Raw genomic sequence first — 23,973 nt, forward strand, 5'->3', positions numbered from 1 at the left:
TCTGGGCATACATAGTTGGTGCCCAGATGGTGCCTGTATTTACAAAAGCTCAGCACGCTGACAGGACCTGCAGACACATGGGTAAATATTTTGCCTTTCTTCTTAGGCAATATTTGAATCTTTCAAATTTAATTGCTGTCAAAGGAAGGATGCTTGTGATCCCCGAGGCAAAGCAAATAGCGAGGGCCCCCGGCAAGGCTGTTCCAGGCAGGCACCCTGGCAAGCCACCTGCAGGGCCTGTCCTGGCTTCTTGCTCTTGCCAAGTTTCATGTGGTCTCTTCCCTTCCTGGCCGGTGGGCTGGAGGTGGGGGAAGCTGAGGGAGCTGGCTCCAGCCTGCTTGGAACCTGTTGCAACTTGTTGAGTTTATTTGTGTTGAGGCTGAGAGAATCTGACCTTAGCTAAGAAATTAGGTACTTTTCTAGGACACGAGTGAGTCACTGATCTGGCCATCCCCTGTGGGATTTGGTTTTGTGCTCCAAGGCTGGGTCTGGGAGTGTTTTGTTTGATCTTGGAATTATTGCATGCAGGGCTTCTGCTAGCTCGTATGGCATCTTTGTGCAAATCAGACAAAAGTAGCCCCTCTGATGGGGCAGATACTGCACCTCACCAAGGTGCAAGGCTTGGCAAGCAGCTTGATTTCAGCACTCAGGTATCGCTGGCAGGTGCCTTTGTGCAGGGCACAACCTGCCCAACTGTACACATCCAAGGCAGTTGCTGGTGGTATTCTTGTTAGAACTGTCTACCCTTTATATCTTCTCCTTTCTTTTCTTCCTTTTTTTTCTTCAGGAACCATTGACCTAGTTGTCTCTTGGATTACATTTACCAAATGCAGTGAGATACTGTTCTGTGATTATATGTGGTTTTCTTTTTTAGAAGAGTACCTATTGGCATGATATATGTGGTTTTCTTCTACCTCACTGTCCAGACAGGGAAGAGATGTTTGCTGCAGACTCAGAGTTCTGCAGCAATCCCCGCCTTTAATTCATTACATTTTAATTTGCCCCAATTATTTTAATTCCTTGTGTGTAATAAAAGCATTGGGATTCTTTGCCCACTCTGGTCTTACGAAGGGAAGGGCACCACATACTATTCGTTCCTTTCCTCCAAGCACATTTTATTGGTGCTTACATTGTGCTAGGGGCTGGGGAGATAAAGACGAATGAACAAGACAACATTCCTGCCCTTGAGAAACTCATAATCTAGTGGGGGAGTGAGGCGTGTAAACAGATAAATCACAGCACAGCGGTGTTTGCTGCGGGAAGAACAGAAGCACCGGGGTGCGGGAGGAGAGACAGGGAGCCGCGTGGTTGCACGGCCACTGCTGGGTGCTGTTCTAGATGTGGGGGAGGCTTTGCTGAGGAGCTGCTCTTTGAGCCACCTCTGAGGATGAGCAGGTGTTTATCAGGGGAAGAGATGCAGGAAGAGACTAGGTGCGAAGTCAGGGGCTGATATGGCATGTGGCTCAGGGGAAGGCCGGAAGGTTGCCTGGCTGCAGCCCGGGTGTGTGAAGGTTGGGGCCCACGGGAGCTGGGGCGGGGGCTGGGATGTTATGCCTGAGGAGCATGGGGTTTTTCCCGTGTGTAAAGAGGCCAGCAGATGCCTTTGTGCAGGGTACGATGCTGTCACATTTCCTTTTATGGTCTGGTGTAGGGGGCTCTCTGGTCATACAGTCCTGGGTTCTAATGCTGGCATTGCTACTTCCTTGGGTGAATCATTTAACTTTCTCAAGCCCCCATTTTCTCATTTGTGACATAGGGATGACAAGGATAATAATGCTTGCTTAATTGGGCTGTGGCGTGGATTAAATGATGAAATGACACGATATCCGTAACAGAGTTTCCTACTGGTAGGACAAGTATAGGAACCATGAACAGGTTCCAGAACCCAAATGCTGGTTCTTTCAGCCCTCAGGGAACCTGGACAGGGCTTGGGGCAGCCTCAGCTATTTCCTACAGGGTCCTTATAAACATCTTCTCTGTGTGTGCCGTGCCGTGAGTACAGCTGGAAATCGCTCACCTGCAAAGCACTTAATGAGTCTTTCCTACCTAGTAAGTCCTCTATAATTGCAGCTGTTTGTTGAGATAGATCATTGTGTTAGGACCACTACTGCAGAGGGAGTGGGAACAGAGAGGAGCGGCTCGACTCAAGGGACATTTCTGAAGTAGAACTGGCGGAGTTTGGTGACCAGCTGGATGTCAGGACGGAGGGGCACCATTCAGGAGGGGGCGGCTTGGGGATGGCTGCAGGAGTTACGATGCTGTAGACTGGATGGGAGGTGATGCTCTTAATGGAAATTATTAATGGAAATTAGAGTGTGGGGTTTGCAGTGTGAATTCAAGTTCAGGAAGTGGAGACTGTCTGGTAGAATACCTTTTCCACAGGTTTTGCAAGTTCAGGAAGGAGGATGACAGGATGCAGGCGTGAGGAGGAGGTGTGTTCTGGGGGGATGCTGGGGACATGCGAGGGGCTTCTGGATGCTCGTGGGCTACAGGGAAAGAGGCAGAGGAGTTGAAAAACTGAAGATACAGGAAAAGAGTGCATAGCGCTTTCCAGAACTTTCTCTCTTTGGACAGTGTCTGTCCTGTTGGAGGAGCGTCTGCCAATAACTGGCAACTGGGCAGTTGTCCAGATATGATTTACAATGAGGCATCAGTTTCATGAGACGCTGTCTAAATTATTGCACTTCACCAATTGCCAGGTTCCCTGCTGACAGTGGGCCAGGGGTCAAACAATTCAATCAGGTGCCACCAGTTATAAATTGAAAATCAGTGGGGTGCAAAATGGATTACCATCAAAATCCATTCAGGTGCAAAACCAGATTTCAAAACCCCTAACCTTTAAAAATCACCCCTTTCCTGATTCTTCACAATGCCCTGACATTGAGTCTTAATATCCCCCAGATAAGCAAGCATCAATAGAAATGCCTGCAGGAGACCCAGAGTAACAAGGCAAGAGTTCCTGATTATGCCTTCCTTTTGGAATTTGCAAACATGGTGGATTTATGAATTAATACAATGACAGTTCTGTTAGCTTCTCTAAGGCACCGGTTCCCAAATTTGAGCATGAACAAATCACCCGGAGGGCTTATTCAAATTCTGATTGCCAGGTTCTGCCTCCGAGTTTGATTCAGATCTGAGGTTGGGCCTGAGAAGTTGCATTTCTAGCAAGTTTCCAGGGGATGTTGATGTTCTTGGTCTTGGGACCACATTTTGAGAATCTCTGCTCTAACATCTAGGAACATTTTGATAATTTGACTAGCAAATCATGTTTTGATTAACAACAACTTATCATAAAGGTCTTACTGGACCAGGTGCTGAGTCTGCTAAGGGATCACAGTTTTGTCCAAGAAACCTCAAAAGAGACTGGTTCAAAGAGATACAGACTGATTTGAGTGCTTTGTGTTCAGAGGTGACACTGGGGGGGATGGGGAGAGAAAAGGCAAGAAGACCTCCCACTCCAGCTCACCATTCCAGGAGATTGTGCACGATAAAAGAACAAATGACATCATTAAGGCCAAAGCCTGCTCTCTACTGGTCCCTGAGTGGAAACGTAAACGTCTTTTGATGCCAAACTTTCTCTCTTAACTTGAAAGTTGATTTTCTTAAGAAGGTTAGACAAACATGGGTACTACTTTCTCAGCAAGCTGCTAAAAAAGTGAGCCTAAACTTTGGCTCTTCTCACCTCTGCATCATCCCAGAGATATATTTTCCTATCTAAATCAATGTTATTTGATTGTAGTTCTATTTTCTTGCTCTTTTTTACTTGAAGTTACTGCCTCGTATAAAGTTACTGCAATTGTCACCAGGCCCAATATGAAACACATTCTTTTCTCCAAGACACAAAAATGATCCCAGAACTACTGCAGATGTGGTCACTGCCTCATTAACATTGGTTTCTTGTCTCTCTTTTCCAGGAGAAATTGAGCGATGCACATACATCAAATACCACTACTCCTCAGCCACCATCCCCAGAAACCTCACTTTCAATATCACGAAGACCATCCGTCAGGACGAGTGGCATGCCCTACGTAAGTACACCTAAGTCCCTTGGCCATGACTGTGCTGTGATGTTACCTTTGGAGGGCTCGGAGAATAGGATGCCTCCTTCTGAGATCTGTGGACAGTCTCAGAACATTGTGGTGGTTCCTTAACATTGGAATGTCAATCTCTCTGGGTCAGAATTGCCTCAGTTGGTTTTGATTGCATTACAGATTTGGGGAGTTTGCTTCCAAAATAAAAAAACAAAACAAAACCACAACCAAAACCCAAAAGACAACTAGCAATTAGGTAATTATCTTATTTCACTACCCTGGTAGGCATCTAACATTTCACCTACCTGATTGACTAATAGCCATTTCTAGAGATATTAACCAGCACATGGGGACAGAGAGCTCATCCAAGGATTTAACTTGAGCATGTCTCCAGGTTGCTCGGAATGTTACTGTGGTAACCTGTTAGTCCCTCGGGTTGTCATCCGTAAAGGGTGAGACCAGCTGCTGGTTGCAGGCTGCCTAGCATTGGGGATTTGCTGCTGGGTGGGTCACTAAGGGGTAGAATCTGGCCTTGACTTGCAAGTTTCTATTTACCTTTGCATGATTGTCTGTGGGATCCTGATTCGAGTGCGGTTGTTCGGCAAAGATCAGAATGTCTGCATCCATCGGTGAGGGACTTTCTTGGCTGGGGATCCTCAGAGACTTAAATTACAACAAGAGGGTGACTTAATGAGCAAACAGAGTTCAGTGGCTATTTTTACTTTTCTGCTTCGTGGGGATACACTGCCTGTCTGGCCGGAGAGCTCTCCTTCCTTGTGGGCACAGCTCCTCACGCTGACACACTCAGCTCCATGTGCCTCTGTTGCATCTGTCCCCATCTTTTCTCGTCTAATGTTGAAAGGTTAAGGTTCAGTTTACATTTATATGCGAAGGAGTGTTCTTTTATTGTTTCCTGATACTAAGGATCCCTTAATTGGTCAACTTTGAAGAAGGCGGCTCTTTAGGCTGAAAACATTTCTCTTCTCTTTATTGTTGTCTGTTGTCTTGTGCTTGCATTGGGCCCACCAAGTGTGTCCCCCTGTTTGGGTTGGCTTTAATTAAACAGCCACAGCTTGGGGTAGGGGATGGGGAGGTAAGAGAGACAAGTAAAATGAAAGAAAACAGAACAGTCATTCATTGGTTTCAAGAAAGATATTGTGGCTGGGTGTCCAGACGATTGTCATTAAATGCTCCTGGCCTGAAATGACAGAGCAGGTGCCAACAGTTGGGACAGCATGAACCAGACTGTTGCCCCTACAAGCCTTATCCATTTTTAGAGATATTTAACCAGCACGTGGGGACAGAGAGCTCGTGTTCAAAGAGCATTCCCATGTGCTAGACATCTAGCAAGGCCTACAACGTATTTAATTTTCATGTTACATTTTTGCCTTAGAGACACTAGTAATCAAGGTTATTAATTTCTTTTCAGAGGTAGATATATAAGGTCCCAAATAGAGAAATATACAACAATAGCTATTATTTCCCACAATGCAGTGGTCTAATATAGTCACTTATTAGAAACCTAAAAGGGATATTCAAGATCAATGTCTTGTTGATTAACCACTTAAATCTAACTTAAGTTATGGGGGTCATGATAGGATTCAGAATCCAAGAAGGGAGATGTTATTGACACAGCAGCTTCAATCCAAGTCAACTCAGTGTAACCAAAGTTACTGAGTTTCTGTATGTACCAGGCACGCAGTGGATACCGAGGCCACAGAAGCTGTTTTAAGGAGCCCACATCTGGGAGTGGAGGAGGTGGAGGGTGGGGAGAGACATTCACAGAGCAAATAATTACAAGGCAATGTGATAATTACAATATAGTGGAATTGCTTCAAGCAATTAAGATAGTTTGTGGAAATTTCTCAGCAAGAAGGAGAATCATTTTAGTGTAAATTGCACAGATGCACTTCAAGGGAAACCTGGCAGAACCCTGTTGGCTATACACACTGTAGATGTCTGGAATTCCAAGAGACTATCCAGGGATCACAGCAAACAGGTCATGTGGCATCGGCGAGGACAAGGGGACAGGCTAATGCCCAGGTTTGTGGGGGTCTTCTCTGAGCCCTGTGTGTCCCCCGGCCCTTATTCCCTGACTGTAGTGCTGTTGGGTTCTGTGGAATCTAGTGTGCGGCTTCTGCTTGAATTGGGGTGCTATCAGATCTATTTTTAACTGATAAAAGCCATCTCCACAATTGATATATGAAAAGGCCTTGGGCACCTGGTGTCGGGTGAAGTTGAGGCTACCCTTTGGTGAGGGATTCATCTGCCTCATTCACAGAGTCGCCTAATGGGCTGTTAAGCAGAGAGAGAGAGAGAACATTTGCCACTTCTGACATCCGTGACAGCTATTTTTAGCCAGAGGGCAGGTGAGCATCTGTCACAGCCGAGGTTGCTACTAAGTGTCATTGGGAATGCTGGCCTGATGGTAAAGTACAGAAGTGTCCCTTGTAATCTTCAGAGGTCAGAGAGTGATGACATTAGGTGAGAAGTAGGCTTATAAGCCCCCTTTGAAATAAAGTAGAAACTATTAAAGATTAACAAGCTTCTATGATCAAGTGCTGGAAATGGAAAAAAATCAGACTCTGATTTCTTTATTTGGTTTAAGAATCCTTTAATACTCTAAGTAGGCTCGAATAAATTCACTTGATACTAGATTGGTTATTGGTTTGTAATTCGGCCATAATACCTTATGTTCTGTAATTTTTCTCAGTAGATGATTTTTGCCAAGGGAAAGATTTTTTTTTTCCCCCTGAAACAACTTCTGGCAAATATTTGGACTTTGGTTAAACTCGGGTTATATACTGTTCATCAGGAGTTTACACGTGGTCTGGTCATCACTTTTTTTCCATTGATGTTGAAAAAATGTTCAAATAGGAAAAAGCACAATTTGGTTTAAAACTATGTTGGGGTTTTGAAAATTAACCCCGCCCATGGGAGGCTTAACCGCTGGGCTGTGAGCTCATGCACCGACGGCCAGGTGACTGGCGAGTGGAAGGATAAAATGTTCCTTGGCCACTCGGCTCACAAATCCATGTGGGAAGCGAGAGTGACCTCCAGAGGAGTGAAGGCCAGAGCATCAGCCTGTGCGTGTGAGTGGGGTGGGGCAGGAGGGGTGGTCTTGTGTACGAGGTTTGAACGCTGAATTGTCTGGGGGGTGATTTGGTGACAAGGTTCTGACTCTGGCTTGGATGGTGATTGTGGGTGGGTGCCATGGATGCCTGTCTCTCCTTCCCACCCTGGGAGAAGGCAGACCTCTTTGAGGAATTGGGATCCGTGGTCTCAGTGCACCCAGGCCAGGCTGACCGCCTGGGGCAGCCCACCTGCCTTCACACCCACCCACTGCCTCCCTTTAGGTGCCAGTGGCCCTGGGTGGGCAGTGGGCAGGTGAGGCCAGCATTCGTCCTGCCTCTAGGCACTCTGGGTGAGCTGCATTCCTGATCCAGGCCCGACGGCTGCCTCCAGCGCAGAGCAGGACATGCCAGTGAGGAGGGGAAGGTGGCCGCAGGACATGAGCTTGGCTACTGCCACTCCTCGTGGGTTGTCTGGTTCAATGTTTTATATATGACAGAATTCAGCTGGCAGCGGTCAGGGGGAGCAGTGGCATCATAAACGGTGCTGCTTCTTCCTTTCACACGAATACGTCCCCACAGGCTTCTCAGATCCCGCGGTTCAGTCTGTCGTGGCAGCACTCATTTGGAGAACCCGTGTCCTCATGCAACCCCCAAAATCCCTTGAGGCCATCCCGAGTGGCTCTGCCTTTGTTCTCCCTGCCACTGGTGTCCCTTCGGCATGCCCCTCAGCATAGCCAGGCACCTGGCCTCTTGCCCAGTGGCAGGGCAAGGAGACATGGGTGGTCACGAGCCTGGGTGGCCTGTGAGGGGACCCGGGTGGCCAGGATGGACTCTGACAGAGGAAGGAGGCCCAGAAAGCAGGGTCTGGGAAGATGTTGTCATTGAGAGGTGAGAGCTGTCACTAGAAGGAGCTGGGAAGGTGGAGCTGGCCCAGGTGGAGCTGGGCCTTGGGCTGCACCAGCAGGACCCCAGGGAGGTTGGCAGGGGGTACCCCATGGCAGAGCCTGCCTGAGGTAGCAGCCAGGCACCCACTGGACAGCGTGACACAGGTGGCCTTTCATTGGCCCCCTGTCTCCTGATCACTGGGCAGGGCCTTCGTGGGCAGCTGTACTGAGGTTCCTTTAGGGTCGGAGCCCTGGGACTTGAAGTGAGCTCAGATGTTCTCATTTTACTTGGCGTGTTCACAATGGAGATTTCAGCTTGAGGTCGGTTGCCCCTGGCGTGGGAATCCGGGAGCTGGGACCCCACTTGCCTACAATCAGATCCTCTCTGTTATCTTTCAAGAGGCTGAGAGCCGAGAAAGCTAGAGAGGTTTTTTGAAGTTTCCTCTGTCAGGACTGAGGGTTCAACTAATTGGATTGGATGGCCACACAGCACATCTCCAGCTGGCTGGGAGGGAGAGAGGGAGAGATGATTCCCCTCCCCACCCCGGCTTCCCTGACCCTCAGCCCCCCAGGCCCCCCCAGCCACACACACACACACACACACACACGCACACACACGCGTACACACGCGCACATGCACACACACACACAACAGTGGCCCTGCAGCTGTTGCCTCAGGCAAACTGGGCACTAACTAGGACCAAGCAGAGCAGGTGCCTCATCTGTGGCATGGGGGCCCTGTGCCTTTGCCCACCCAGGGGGTCTGCATTGGTGGGGGTGGGGCAAAGAATGAGGGAGCCATCCTGAAGCAGGGTGCAGGGAGTGCAGGGAAAGTCAAGGTTGGCTGGAAGGGGGAGGGAGAGGAGAGAGAAGAAGAAGGAGGGAAGGGAGGCACACAGAGCTAGAGACTGAGGCTTTGTGGAGGAACAGGGACATTTTAGTGAATACACCACTAAGAGGGATAAACTACTGCAGACAGCCTCATGACATACTGGACTCCCTGTCCCTGAAGTTCTTGACCTCTCACTCTCGCCTGTGGGTTGGGTCACTCTTGGGGTCCAGCCCTGACCCTAGGCTGATATATGGGTAGGAAGCCCAGTGCGTCCTGCCGCTCTGGTGTGGATCTTGGTGCAGAACTCTTACCTTATTCTGCTTGTCCAAGCCCTGCCTGCCCCTCTTCACCTGGCGTCTCCCACACCCTCTTCCTCATCCTCCTCTCTTTCCAGAGTTAGAAGCTGTCCCTGAACACCAGTCTCCCTGGTGCTGTCCAGGCTTCCTCCAGCTGCCCCACATCCTGCCCACCTCTTGGGCCCCAGGTGGCTCCCTGCAGCTCCCCACTTGCATGGGCCTTCTGACCTTGGACTTGTGTTGGCTCTTTGCCTGGTGGTACCTGCCTTTCTTTTACCGATGGACTGACCTCACAGGTTCTAGGCCAGCCTGCTCGTCTGTAGAGTGGCTGCTCTGTGGACTTTCTTCCCATTCAGATAGCTCTGGCCTCCCCAGCCCAGGAGTCACCTGGATTCCTGGTCCTTCCTTCCCCAGCCATCCTTGTTATGACAAGATGAATGCTGTAGACCAAAGGGCTCGGGATGAAACTAACAGCAATTACAGCAACAATATGCACCTCCTTGTTCACATGGGCTGGAACCCTCCCCAGAGGGTGCCTCGGTGTTTCCTCCTAGGAGCCCAGTCTGCACTGTTACCTCGCCTTCGCAGATGAGTTAACCAAGTGGCCGGGGTGGGACTGCCTAGGGGTCCTGTCTGGGATCTCAGAGGAGTCTGAAGATGAGGACTCAGAATCCAGGTCTGAACCCCTGTGGACTCCCTCCGGCTATTTTTCTCTTTTTGTTTTTGGCTGATGTTATGTAAAACAGGCTAATGAGGTAAACATCCCAGACATTAGAAGCTTGAGTCCCCTGCAGTGGCAGCCATTTTCCTCTCCCGAGTCCCCATCAGAGCTCAGCCAGTGTGAGGCTCTTACTGTGTGCGTTCTGTTGTGAGCTGCCTCTTGCTTGCAAGACTGGCATCTATGGGGGTTGTCATTAGCAAGAAACCATCCTCCAAATTGGGGAAGCTTGGTAGCACAGAAGCTCAGCTGACAGAGCATCACCATATGTTGCCTTGTATCCTGAAGTCTTTGCTTTTTGCAAACCATTCCATGGTTCTCTGCTCCCACCCAGCCTCTGCAAGGAACATTGGAAACCTTTTGGGACACCCATTGCCTTGTGCCTGTTCTCTCAGAGCTCTGGTGGTTTTCTGCAGTAAGCCAGGTGGAGAACACAAACCTCTTAATGTGATATTGCACCTAGACTTGCTCTTGCAGTGGTAACTCATGCCAGGATGTTTCCTTTCCTTCAGAGCTTTCCTGTCTGTCAAAACTCACCTCTCCTTTGTTCTGCTTTCTCATATTTCTGCTGGAGAACAGGTTTACTACCTTGATGAACATGTTGAGCTAAGGGGTTAATGTCTTCTTGGATTACCTTCCCTGGATAGCATTTTTATTTTGCAGGAGACCTCCCCAAAGGAATGATGGTGAGGGTATTACAGGTAATATGAAGATGCTTTAAAATCTTTAAAACAGAAGCAGCTGTTGATCCCAGCTACTTAGATAGTTGGCCTGCTGGGGGAGGGTCAGTGATGAAAATGGATTGGACAAAAGGGAGAGTTTATTTTTGAGATGACTGTAGGGGTAGGGAAGGGAGGAGTTCTGGAGAAGAGGTGGGGTGAAGTATGGTACAGACTTTTCTGTTAAAGACATCTGTGTCCTGGAAAAAAACCCCTGAGAACTATGGTGCTGGTATAATTGCAGTCTTTCAGCCACAATTCATCTGAATGTGCAGGTCCAATTTTGTGCTGGGAATTAGTCGGAAGTCTGGCCTGGAGGCATTCTCTCAGCTTCTGCAGATTGGAAGTTGCTTTCTTCTGGCTGAGTGCATTGATACAGGCACCACAAAAGAGAACTGGGCACAACCCCACTGGCCTCCTTCATCCGTTTGTTCATTTACTCATTCGACAATCGTGGAGTGCCTATTCTATGAGCATCCTCATGTCAGGTGCTGGGGGCGGGGGAGATATTAAAAGGTATTGTGCTTTCCAAATTGGATGATACATTTCCAGGTGCCAACTAGGCAACGGCTCAAACTGCTTATTGCTTAATGTTTATTGACTACCCAGAGAGTGCAGGTTAATGCTGCCGACACGTACACCTCATGGGTCCTGACCTCCGTACTTAACTCAGCAGGGATTCATCACAGGGGGAAAGAAAAGCAAAATATGAGACAGAAGGATCACATCGCAGAAGCATGGCCTGGTCACAGCAAAGGAAAAGTGGTCATTGTCTAGGATCTGCCTCTTGTTGGCCCTCTGGGGGAGCTGTCCCAGCTCTAGGTGCTGAAAAGGAGGCACAGTGTGGCAGGTGATTACTCTTTCCAACAGTTACGACAGTCCGAGCTCAGCATCCCAGCAGGCTGCTGTGGTGAGGAGGAGGAACAAGACCAGGTGTTGAGTGTTCCAGCTGGCAGGGACAGCTCAGCAATAGGGAATCTGGGTTAGGTGAGACATGGATGTCTGGGCAGGCAGATACCTGGCATCAAAGCAGTGGGTCAGCAGGTATGAGTAGAGTGGGTGCTACTTTGGGGTTCAGGACTACATGATTCAATTCCCAGGGGGAAGGCTTTGCCAAAGGAGTGAAAGCCCCAGTTCTATAAGAAATCTGTCGTAGTAGGGCATAATAAGAATAAGAAATAGAGAACAGTGGCTAAAAGAGAAGTCCATTTATAAGAACTGGGGCACACAGGCAGGGGTGCTATGCCAGAACAAATGTGAGTTCATTTTAGTCAGAGTACCAGTCACGAACTGTGATCAGGCTTTGGGGTGAGGGTTCCGAAGACGAGTGGGGCTGTGGGGAGGGGAGGGGGCAGGTGGCTGGGAAACAGGATGGGGTAACAGAAAAAGTAAGCAAGTTCTACGTGGCGTGGTGAAGGTCCTGCCAGAGTCAAGACCAGTGCCTCCCAATGTGGTCCACGGTGCAGCAGCAGCGGCGGCATCTAGGGAACTTGCTAGAAATGCAAATTCTTGGGCCCTAGCCTAAACCTTTTGAGTCAGAATCTCAAGAGGTGGGAGCAAGAATCTTTGTGATTTTCAACACATTAAAGTCTGAGAACTCTTCTTGGTCTGGAGGGTGTGGGTGTGGACTGTAGTGGTCAAAGAAGAGTCAGGGCAGGAGAGAGCATGAGCAGGCTTGGGATGAGAGCTGGGAAATGAGTGTGGCGATTAGCACAGCCTCTCACAGAATCAGGACTTGTGTTGGTGCGTTGTTTGTTGATCATTTCTATTCGGTTTTATATATATATATATATATATATATATATATATATATTTACCAAATTTACTTTCCTTCCGTATTTCTTGTTGTTAGTTGAATAAACCAGCGTGGAAGGGGTGAAGTGGATTTCCTTTTTGGCATTGTGTGTGTTAACTAAGAGAATACTCCTAATATCAGACAAGATCAGACGCATTCAGGGTGATTTGGCTGTAGACAATGCTCTTAGTATCTAGCCTCAAATCTCTATCTTGTGTTTCCGATGTGTTCCTGCACTCAGAAACAGGCTTCAAGCTCCACTGAATCCAGGGGACATTGGATTGAGCTGCAGCTCCGCCACTCTCTGGGTATAGGACCCTGGGAAAACTATTTATTTGTTTTGAACCCTGTACACCTATCTGTAAAATGGAGATAGTAACACCTGCCTAAGGATTAATATAAAACTTAAACTAAATAAATCGATTCCTACAAGATCTCTCAGTAACTCTACAAAGTCTGATGCCAACCAGCATTAGGTGCTGCTGTTATTGGAAGACAAGAGCTATAGCAAGCACCGAGGTCTCCATTGGATCTGGGGGAACATCTCTGAAATGCCATTTCACTGGCGCAGGGGCTTTTCTATTAGACTCTGTACAGCCTGTGTGTTTGTGAGTTGGCCTTGCACGTGGCTGTGTGTGTTGGTGAGTTCGTTGTGGGTTTGCTGCCTGCACAGATGCATGTGATGGAAGCTTGCACCAGGTGTTTACAGTGTGGGAGTGGAAAGTGGCTGAGAGTATTATTTGCTGGCAAGAGTGTGGCATATTGTGAAAGGAGTTTCAGAGCAGAAAATCATCAGTGTTTGAGATCCTTAGTGTGATAGCAGCAGAAGCAGCAGCCCTCTAATCTATCAGTTGTGTCCAATAAGAATGCAATTTAGACAATAACAGTCTCTAAAAGAAGATTTATGTACTGTGTGTCTAAAAGAAACATTTCACAGCTTTGAAGATAAACACAATGTGAGTACATTTGTGTTGAAATTGTTGGGAGGTACCAAAAGACTCTCTCCTAACTGTCCTAGCCCAGCCCTGCCTTCCAGAAAGGCTGTGGTCCCCAGTGTTTACTATGATCAGATCCTCTTCTATTCCTGAATTGAAAATACATACCCCAAAGGAGGGCCCAGGAAGAGGATAAGAGCTAAGGTCAGGGGGAGGTGATACTCCTCCCCTGGGGGAAAAAGTGCTCCTCACTTTCACCTCTGCCATGGTGCTGGTGTGGGTCATGGTCATGGATTCTGCCTGTTTGGTGTTACAAAGTAAGAAGAACCAAGACTTGCGGGGAGATATGTTGCCTCGAAGATTGCTTATAAGCCACCAAGTGGATGAGGTGGGGGCTCTAGCTCTGCCTGATCTGAATCCCTGTGGGAGGTAGGGCTGGGCCTGAGTGTTGCTGGGGCTGTTCTACACTCGTAACTGTGGGGAAATGATGGAGCTTAAGTCTTGGTTCTAGGGGAGTTCCACGCCCACGGAGTGGGCAGAAGGCAGGAATCAGATCCAAAGTGCAGGCAAGGGCCAGGCACAGTGGCTTATGCTCGTAATCCCAGCGCTTTGGGAGGCCAAAGTAGGAGGATCACTTGAGGCCAGGAGTTCAGCCAAAGTGGGAGGATCACTTGAGGCTAGGAGTTCAAGACCAGCCTAGGCATCATAGTGAGACCCCCATCTCTACAGAAAATAAGAAAAATTATCTGAGCAGGGCGGCTGAGGTGGGAGGATCGCTTGAGCCAAGGAGTTCAAGGTTACAATGAGCTGTGATAGCACCACTGCACTCTAGCCTGAGTGACAGAGTGAGACCCTGTCTCAAAACAAAAACAAAAACAAAGTCCAAAGTGCAGGTAAGGGGGAGTGAGTGGGCTTACACAGAGAGACCACAAGCACTCCTGAGGTCATAGAGTCTGTCATTGCTCATCAAGTCACAGTTAGTGACTGGCAGCGTTGGCAGCTAGGAGGAGCCCTAGATTTCTTTGTTCATGGCTAAGAAGAAAGGTTGCATGAATCCATCTGGCTTAAGGATATATTATAGGCCACTGTATTAGTGATGGAGTTAACTAGTCAGAGATAAAATGTTTGAGGCCCATGGAAGGGCCGCTTCAGATGGCCCTGTGAACTGACCTTCTTCCTGCCTTAGGCTTTGGAACTGATGTTCCCTGCTATTTTCACTCTTCTCTGTCTTTCCCTGATATTTAACTCTGGTTTGAGCTTGGAGGTGATAGTAAGCCAAGAGGCCTGTTTGGTGCTGGGTCATGCTGACTTACCTAAAGCAGTTTTCTAGGAAATTTAGCCTTGCTCATGCAGACTAGAGTTCTGTGTGTATGTGTTTGGGTGGGAGTGGGAAGACCAAACACTTGGTGGTACTTGTCTTGCTTACTCTCCATGCATATCCATCCAAGGAACCTTCCACAGAAGGTTGGTAGAGAATACAATTCAAATATTCTTAGATCCTTTACAATTCAGTGTTCCAATTGGCACTGTCCAATACAACTTCCTATAAAGATGGAAATGTTCTGTAAATCTACACTGCCCAATGTGGTAGCCACAAACCACATGTGGCTGTTGAGCACTAGAAATACGACCAATTTAAGCAAGGAAATAAGTTTCAAATTTTATCGAATTAAAATTAATTTAAATCTGAATTTACATAGTTACACATGGCCAGCGGCTATCATATTGGACAGAGCAGTTCCAAACAAGCAATCCTTATATTTCTTGTATAGATTCTATTTCCCTTATGAGCACTCAGACATTAAATACAAAACCTTACAGGCTATCTGTACACCCCAGCCATTTTTGGGGGGATAGAAATACGCTTTCCCTTGAGTCCCCAGTGTCTTGCCTGCCACTCTGCCCTTGGACTCCCAGAAGCTCTAACCCCTGAGCTACCTGGTGTGTTTCTAGGCTTTTCTGCTGATCTGTGCCCTGTGCAGGTAAGGAGAGGCCACAGGGCCAGGTTTCCTCATTGACCTGAGCCTAATCTGGGCCAGGGTGTCACAGGCTGGGTCCCCGGGAAGCAGACTCAGATGGAGCTCCATTCCTTCAGAACCCACACTGTGAAAGGGCAAGGGGAGGACACGGGGTTTGGCAGAGGGAGGTGCATTGACACTCCCTGGAGGGCTCTGGTTCCAGAGTGGCCCTTCACAGTTTCCTGAGTGGGGCTGAAGTGGCTGGGACTTTATACTGCCACATGGTCACTTCCTGGATGTGGGCACTAGAAGTAGAGTGACCTTGGGTGTGTGTCTCTCTGTGTCGAGCCATCTCTAAAGGGCTTCTGAAGGCTGACAGCCCTCCCAGAACCCGGCCAAGCAAGCCCTTTCTCGAAGCGAGGTCTGGGAGGGGCACTACTGTGTCTGTCCAGACTTTGACTGATGCAGTCAGTGGAGGTCGCCAGTCAGGTGACTGAGACAAGAGGTCCACACCTCCCCCAAAGCTGCGATAAGAGGTGGAGGCAGAACTGGAACCCAGGCCACTGTGACTACGAAATTCATGCTCTCTCCTCACCCCAGGGAGCCCCGCCCATGTCTCGTGAGGCAGGCCCACTGCCCTTCTCTTCTCCCAGGGGGGCTGCCTGCCCTGTTGCCCACCCTGCCCCCCACGGGCTCCATCCTGTTGTCTAAGGTAAGGGAAGAACCCTCTTCTTTGTTCAAAATAAATGAAAGAAAGCTATTTATTTTCCACTTTTCTGTTTTTCTTTTTCATTTAATTACTGGTATCACAACAAGATTTTTTTTCTATTGCTTTTCATTACAAATGTATAGTATTTCATCTACATTATGAGTTAAATAGGCTTTTGTGGACTAGCCTAGAAACCCAATCATCATTTATAACAGATATGACTTCTCTGGAAATGGGTTCTGAATTCTAAATAACTGACTTAACAAATGAGATTTTGGAATGGAATTCATTTCAAAGCTGGAGAGTTTACGTCTTTCTACTGTCTAGGCAATTTTGCCTCTGAATGAACTTGCCACCCCCTCCCTCTGGCTACATCTGTCATTTGTAGGCTGGATCTCCGAATCTGACACCCTCAACTCCCATGAAAGCTCAGATCCCCTGTCCCTTGTTCTCAGCCCACAGCCAGCTGCTGATACAAAATTAATGAATGTCCCTTGATGCGTCCTGCATAGGCTTGCATGCGATCCAGAAACCCAACCAAGAGACACCAAGTGTCCTTGGTGCTCGGGATCATTCAGTCTGCAGCCCCAGTCTCAGGTCACATTGGTAAAATGAGACTAATTATGCCACATTTCCCTGAAGCTCTTTGCTTGGGCACCTGGCACCAAATTAGAAATGAGCAGTTGGAGGTGTGTGGTGTGGTGTGTGTGTGTGGTGTGTGTAAACTTCTGGAAGCTGAGAGGCTGCAAAACATGGGTGTGGAGGTGTTACATTTGACTGACGTCAGCAGGTGTTCTGTACACTACCCCATCCCTCTGCTCACTCCTGGAGCTTCTAGATGCTGTGCAGTTGCCAAGGAAACTAGGAAGAGCAACTGTACATGAATTACCTCCTCCCCAAAGCTTTTGGGCACATCCTCTTGGGTGAGGTAGAGGAAAAGGAAGGGGTCATCCCTTCAGGTGGCTGTCCATGAGCATGGGGCAATGCTGAGCGACACCAGGCCTCGGTGCTTAGCTCCATGCCAACACCCCCCTCCTTTGTCCCTATATCACCTGAGTCCCACATGTCACCCTCTCCCCATCTCTCGATGCCATCAGGTTCTACCCTCAAGGGAACCTTTTATTTCCAGGATGTAAAATTTACTCCGTATCAAAAAGAGTAGGGACCTCTGGTTTATGGGTGAGGTTTGAAATCCAGCTACTGCTTAGCTTGGCAGAGGTAACAGAAATGTGCAATTTAAAAAATTATTATTACCAACCCGGCTCGGTTCCCTCATCCAATGGAAGGACCGGATTCCGAGTGTTCCGACCAGAGCTCTGCCTCGGATCTGGTTAGTGAGGAGGCATCTTCGGTCGTTCCTGGAATGGCCTCGCACAGCCAGTCCTTCATTCCTGGCGACTGAGGACCTGCTGTGTGCGGCACTGGAGCTGGCAGTAAGAGCACACCTTCAGGGAGCCCAGGGTCTCCTGGGGAGTACAGGGCAGAGACACAAACTCAGGACAGCAGAGGCCGGTGCTGCAGGGCGCGGCAAACAAAACGCTGCTGGCAGCATCCAGAGGAGGAAGTGACAGCTTGGATAACAGACCTAACAAACTTCAGTCACTTACTCAAGTAAGATGTATTGAGTTTCCATTGTTTACCAGGCACTGTTCTAGGCATCGATGGAACAGGGGACAGTCCCTGCCCTCCTGGAGCTTGCATTCACTGCCTACTAACTGCGTAATGTATGCGGGGGCTGTGGTGAGTCCCTGCCAGACATTGCTTCACTGAAATCCCAAGGAGGTACATGTTATAATCACATCTTTTTGGCAAAGGAGGAAACTGAGGCTAACAGAGGTTAAATAACTTACCGCAGAGCCATGTGGTGTGAATATTATGACTTTATGAGACCCGAGGAAATGCATCTGTCAGCCAGGTGTGGGACGGATGGAAGTGGGCAGTGTCTGGACTCTGTGAGGAGCCTTCTGTGACGTTCCTGCTCAGAGATGATGGGTCCGGACTGGATTCTCAGCAGTGGGTGTGTGAGGCTTGATCAAATAAGGAGGTGAGGCCACCTGCTAAGGAAGTAGGTGTGCTTCTGTGTTTGGGAGGGAAAGATGAGATTCTGAGGAGTGTGGACAAGGTCTGAACAAGCTCCTGTGGCTGTTTTCAACCCACTCCCTATAGGAGCACAGTAACCATCCTTATCTTCAAGAAAAGCATTTAGCAGCTAACTATATACATGGAATATGGGATAAATCCTAGAAAGCAAGCTTTCCTTGAAGTGTATGGAAGAATATTTTTGTGTAGCTTACATTTCTCTTTCCATACAAAAAATATATATACTTGATTTTCCCCACCAAAAATATATATAAAATACTTGAATCACGTGTGAGATACACACGTATACATATACACACAGGTACATAACATTCAAAAGCTACTTCAACTTAGGCATCTAATAAATACATAAACCATATATATTTTTGGCCTTTAAGTCTCAAGGATAACAATTGTTTTTATTCTGTTATTAAACAAGACCATTTTGATCATGGTCATTAATCCATAAAAAATTAGTTTTTGTATATGTGTTATACTTAAATAAATTTTAACTATCCCAAGGTCCTTGCCTTTTTTTTTTCTTTTCTAGTTATGTCCAAGGTATCAAAATTATTCTTGAGAAAAGGAAATGTCAACTGAAACACAATTCCCAAACTCACTAATTATTCACAAACTCAGATTTAAGAAGGTAGGTAGTTAGATTTTCTTCCATCCTTTGTTTTTTAAACTGGATTCTCATCTAGGGGTCAAGAAGGGGGGAAAATCAATGAGCAGCTATCACTTACTCTCAGAAGAGGGGTTCCTCTGCCTTGCCCGATTGGAGCTGTGAATAATTCAACATGGTCCCAGGGTCCTTTTTCCTTTCTTGAGATTGAGCTTATTAAAATTGCATGGCCCAAGGACACTGGCGAGGAAATGGCTGGTACCCTCTGTATCAGCTGTCAGAACCTCCAGCAAAGTCTTATAACAACCTGATCCACCCGCTCTGGGAACCCTGGGCTGCCGTCCGCTGGGGAAGACTGATGAGGGATGAAGACAGCAAGGGAGGAACAACTGGCCATCTCCCCTCCTACAACACGGTTTTCTCCCATTCCCTCGGTGTCTGTCCTGGTAGCGTGTGGAAGTGGAATGCTCTCTCCATGCTCACTATTGATCAACTTCGTCATCATGTTTGGCCTCGTCATTAAGTATTTATAGTTTACCGAGCAAAAGGTAAGTGTCGAACAGACGGGGCACCCTTTCTAGAAGCTTTCCAAGACTATGTAATTCATCTCCTTCAGTGGGATGGAGTCTCCAGAGAAAGAATTATAAACTAAAGAGTCAATTGATTACAGTCAGTACCATGTTGTGTGTGTGTGTGTGTGTGTGTGTGTGTGTGTGTGTTTGTGTGTGTTTGTGTGTATGTGGTGGGGGATTTGATTATACTACTAGGGACTTTTTTGAAACAATTTTCGAAAAATCCTGTGTTTTTTTTCCAACATCTTTTTTTCATGGATCAAAGTATAAAGTTTCTAGGACCAGCTAGGACTCAATTTGGGAGCTTAAAATGGTGGAACCAAATAGGACTTAAAATCCCATAGACTCAGGCTGAGTTTATTTAAGAGTTGTCAGGGAAATTGAAACCTGACAGTAAATCCAGCTAATCTTGAAAGGAGGGAGGAAATTTGAGACAGATGTTGTCACCAAGTGCTACTCTGGACAGCAAGCATTTGCCCATCATCTGAATCCTTTAAGTCTCTGCTTGCAATCCTTCCCCACTGCCACTTCCCCCACCCCAGTCCCTTGGAGCAAGGGAGAGAGAGAGACATCCTTCTCTTCCTCATTAGATTAATATTTTTCCCTCCTCCTATTTATTTCTTCTTTTCTATTAGCTTATTTTATTTCTCTTGATTATCACGATAAAACACGATTATTATAGAAAAATTTGACAGGAAAGTGTAAAAGAACAGGAAAAAAAAATCACCTAATATGCCACCATCAATAGACAAATTCCCATTGTGACATATATCCTTTGCATTTTCCTTTGTATTTCTTTCCATGGTGTAAATCATACTTCATATATAATTTTGTACCCTAAGTTTTGTTTATAATTATGTAATAAGCATTTCCTCTTGCCATCAAAACTCTTCATAAACATAATTTTAATGGTTTCATAATATTCTACCATATGGATATACGTAATTTATGTAACCTTTCTTCTAAAGTTAAATGTTTATGCTGAGCTAGTTTGGGGCCATTATAATAATGTAACGATAATCCTCATGTGTAAATCTTTGATCTTATTTCTGATAATTTGTTTAGGGTAAGTGTCCAGAATAGGAACTACTGGCTCAAAAGAGATGACTATGTTTTAGGTTCTTGATAAATAACACCAGACTGCTTTCCAGAAAAAATCAAGCCAGTTTATAGTCCTGTCCAATTTACCTACATTGAAAATCCTTTTTTCCCCTCAAGATATATTGCTTATTTGAAATTTTCATTCCTATGATTATGAACAAGGATGAATCTAAGAAATAGTTATTAGCTTTAGTATTTCTCCCTTTTAAAGTTCTGTCTTCCTTTGCTTTGTCTTTACTTTCCTGTTACCTTACTTTTGCTAAGTAAATTGATCAGTCTTCAGTGGGAGTGCTACTTGGCCGGAGCCCCTTCTCTTATTTCCCTCCCCTTTCCCCACCAATGCTTTTCCTATGCTTAGATTTCCCTTGCAGGGCTAAGGAGGTTGACAATCTTTGGATTAGAGGCACCAATCCCTAACTGGTGTCCAGAAAATAAAGCCTAGCAACCATTTAAATAGGTTCAGAAACACTGGGGAGTTTATAGCTCTTAAAACTATTTAACACTTTGGGAAACTCCAAGAGGAATGAGAGATTGTCTTATTTGCAGCTGTATCTCCAGCAGTTAGAACAGAGCTGGTGCACACAGAGGTGCTCAGTGCATATTTGTTGGATGAATCAACAAAGCCTTTTCAAGATCCCAGTTTCTTGCCATGATTTAGGTCTCCTGACCCAGACCTCCATCACCGAGCTCAAGAAAAGAATGACAGGGCTGCCAAGGAAGTTTGAAATTAATCTGCATTTTGCTATTTGTACAAAAATGTAATTAGATTCCTTCTCCAGAGGTAATCCATTAATATACTCAATGGTTGCAGTTTTTCAGTATGTAATTTCCCCCCCGAATATTGAGGATGGCTCATAAAAATTAACACTTGCTTAGTAAAACAATTCTGTACCAAGTACCAGCTGTTTCTCTGTTTTCTTTTTGTATTTGACATGGTATCTCCTCTACAGCATTTCTATTTAGGAGTGGAAGCAAGGCCTGCTCCATAGGGGCTGGAAGGGCCCCCTCTGGCACTGCACCTGCTACACAAGGTGGAGCTCTGCAGCTGCACGGCTCCCATCACCAGGCCTCTCTCCCACGGCTGGCTGGCTGTGTCTCAGATAATTGACCACATGGTCTGGTCAGCATTGCTTTTTCTACACATTTTAACTCTTAGCTGAAATAGAAGTATGAAAAATATGAATGAAGCACCAATTATCTCATGTAAACTTAGGGGCTCAACGTCCTCACTTCCTCCTTCTATAACTAGGAGTTCTGCCTTTTCCTGCCAGAGAGCTTTCCCTAGCTCACTGGTGTTTATGGCTCTCCAGCCATCCAGCCTTTGACAGCCACATCAGGGACCCTGAGCCCCCTGCTATGAGGCCCTTGGGGATGCACTGGTCAGGCCCCAAACCCAGGAAGCAGGCAGCTAGTAATAGAGACACTGTGGCCAGGTGGAAGAGGGCTTGGGGAGACCATCTGAGCACAGCTGTGAGCTGCCCTCCCTAACAGCCAGAGGGGAATGAATGATGCCAGTCCCTCAACTGGAAAGTTCTTCTATAACTTGGAGCAGATGGAGGGAGAGGATATTGATGTTTATGTGGTAATCCTGGAGAAGTCTGTCGATTATGAGGTTAGGTCCAATGTTCCATCTTCCTCTCTGCAGGCAGGTTGGGTGGCCCTCCTGTGTACATCGCTATCAGGGTACTTTCTATTTATATTTCGATCATTTGCTCCTGTGCTTGTCTACCCTAGGTCAAGGAACATGTCTTATTTATATCATAATCCCAATGTCTATCTAGTATGGTATTAAGAAGTTAAAGAATCTGAGAGTGGAGTTGTTAGGTGCAGGATTAGCTCAAAGCATAATGGTGGTGACTCAGGGAATTGCTGAAGGTAGAATTTACATTGCTCTCAGCTGGGTGAGCACTGACCTGTGGATAAGTTTTCTCCATTTTCCGTATTAACCTTGGAAACCTTTCTCCAAGTGATGACGGTTCACCATAAGCTTTTCTTCCATTTTGGGCTGGTTCTTCTCAGGGTTCCTACGCATCTCAGCACAGTCACATGTCAAGAGCTATAACTTCTGTGTTCCACTGGGGTATGTGGTCTATCAGGAAAGAAAGAGTCCTTGGCCTCTTATAACACAGGTACTTTGGGGGAGCCAGGTATTTGCAAAGCCCTGAGCACTTTGACATGTACCTTTTGCTGGTCAAAATAATGTTGAGAGCTCTACGCATCTCCATGAGTTCTCCACCAAAAAGTACTTCTCCTTTCTGCAAAACAGGCATTGCCATTTAACCTCTTTGTCTTCATCATGCATCTGTCCCTATTGTAGGAAATATTCCCCAGGGAAGAATTTTCAGTTAGTGGTTCCAGGCCCACCAGCATCACCTGAGTAGGCTTGCAAAAAAGCAGATTCTTGTCCTGCCAGTCCAAACTGCTGAATCAAAATCCTACGCTGGCCCAGGAATTTGCATTTTAACAATCTCCGAAGATTATTCCTTTGTGCCAACGAAAGTGGCATAACTCCTGCCCTAGGGCTTGGGGAGTTGGTCTCCCTAGGAGAAGGGGTCCTCTGTGATGTTCCTAAAAGATGTCTAGTCCAGTCGGCACCAAGAGAAGGTAACTGCCCTCTTTCCATAGCCTGCCTCTTGCTGGTCTGTAGCTATATGTAAAGCCTGTGATAGGCATTGTTGGGGATAAAATATGAATAAGATACTGCCTCTGCCCTCTGCTGCTTAAAACTTAAATGCCTATATTCACACATAAATCACTTCAACAAAAGGCACACTGGGACCAAATGAAATGTCATAAAAGATGAGGAGAAGAAGATGTCATTTTGCCAAGGTTAGGATCATCTGGTGAGAGTTTTGTGGAAGTAGGATACAAACTGGGCCTTGACAAATGGCTGGGACTTTCCAGACAGAGGTGGGAAACAAAGACTTTCTGTATTGATGTAACAGGCCGAGCGAAGTGGTGGCGATCAGGAGGCTGGAGGGGTGTCCGAGCAGCAGGGGGGAGTCCCAGGCGGCTAGAACAGGGGATGCAGGAAGCTTTACGATGGGAAAAAGACCAGTGCAGGGGTAAAACTCAGGCACATTGGGGCTGCCTTCTGCTTGTCCAGGGTGGAGAGTCAGCATTTTCCAGCAGGACCAGACATTCCCACATCCTCTAGTGCAGAACCTGGTCCAGGGGTTTGCGTGACCGTCCCATTTCCTCACACTTGGTTAATACAATCATGATTCCCCTGGTGTCTTCTCATACCCTGTGCCCTCAAAATAGTTCTGCGCCACCTGCAGTCTTGTCTGTGTGGCAGAGCCAAGCCTTTGTGAGAGAGCAGAGGGCCGGCTGAGAAGAGAAGCAGTTCGGTCAGTTCTGCGTTGTCTTTGCAGACGTGGGAGGTGAATAATCCGAAACAGTGGGTGATATAAAAGGCATTTATATTTGGCTTTGGAATGCACGACGTGACTGCTGGCAGCGGGAGCAGCAGATTTACCTTCCTAATTAGGCGAATATTCAAATGAGTTGGCACTCCCTGAACACATGCCACCAGATTCTAAGGCCATGTAAAAAGAAATCCTATGATCTATTTTCATTTTAATATTAATATTATTTACATCAATTGTTAGAATGTTCTAGAGGATTAGCATTGAGAGATTCCCA

General features: G+C 46.8%; 1 protein-coding gene across 1 annotated transcript in view; it reads left to right on the plus strand.

The window, feature by feature from the left end:
• The window catches only part of TMEM178B (transmembrane protein 178B), a 365,013-nt gene that overhangs the window by 116,428 nt on the left and 224,612 nt on the right, over positions 1-23,973 (plus strand). The window contains exon 2 of the mRNA XM_012768027.3: positions 3,915-4,028. Coding sequence (XP_012623481.1) covers positions 3,915-4,028 — 114 coding nt within the window. The remainder of the gene's footprint in view (positions 1-3,914; positions 4,029-23,973) is intronic.

The sequence above is a fragment of the Microcebus murinus genome, chromosome 9 (assembly GCF_040939455.1).
Source record: "Microcebus murinus isolate Inina chromosome 9, M.murinus_Inina_mat1.0, whole genome shotgun sequence".
NCBI lineage: Eukaryota > Metazoa > Chordata > Mammalia > Primates > Cheirogaleidae > Microcebus > Microcebus murinus.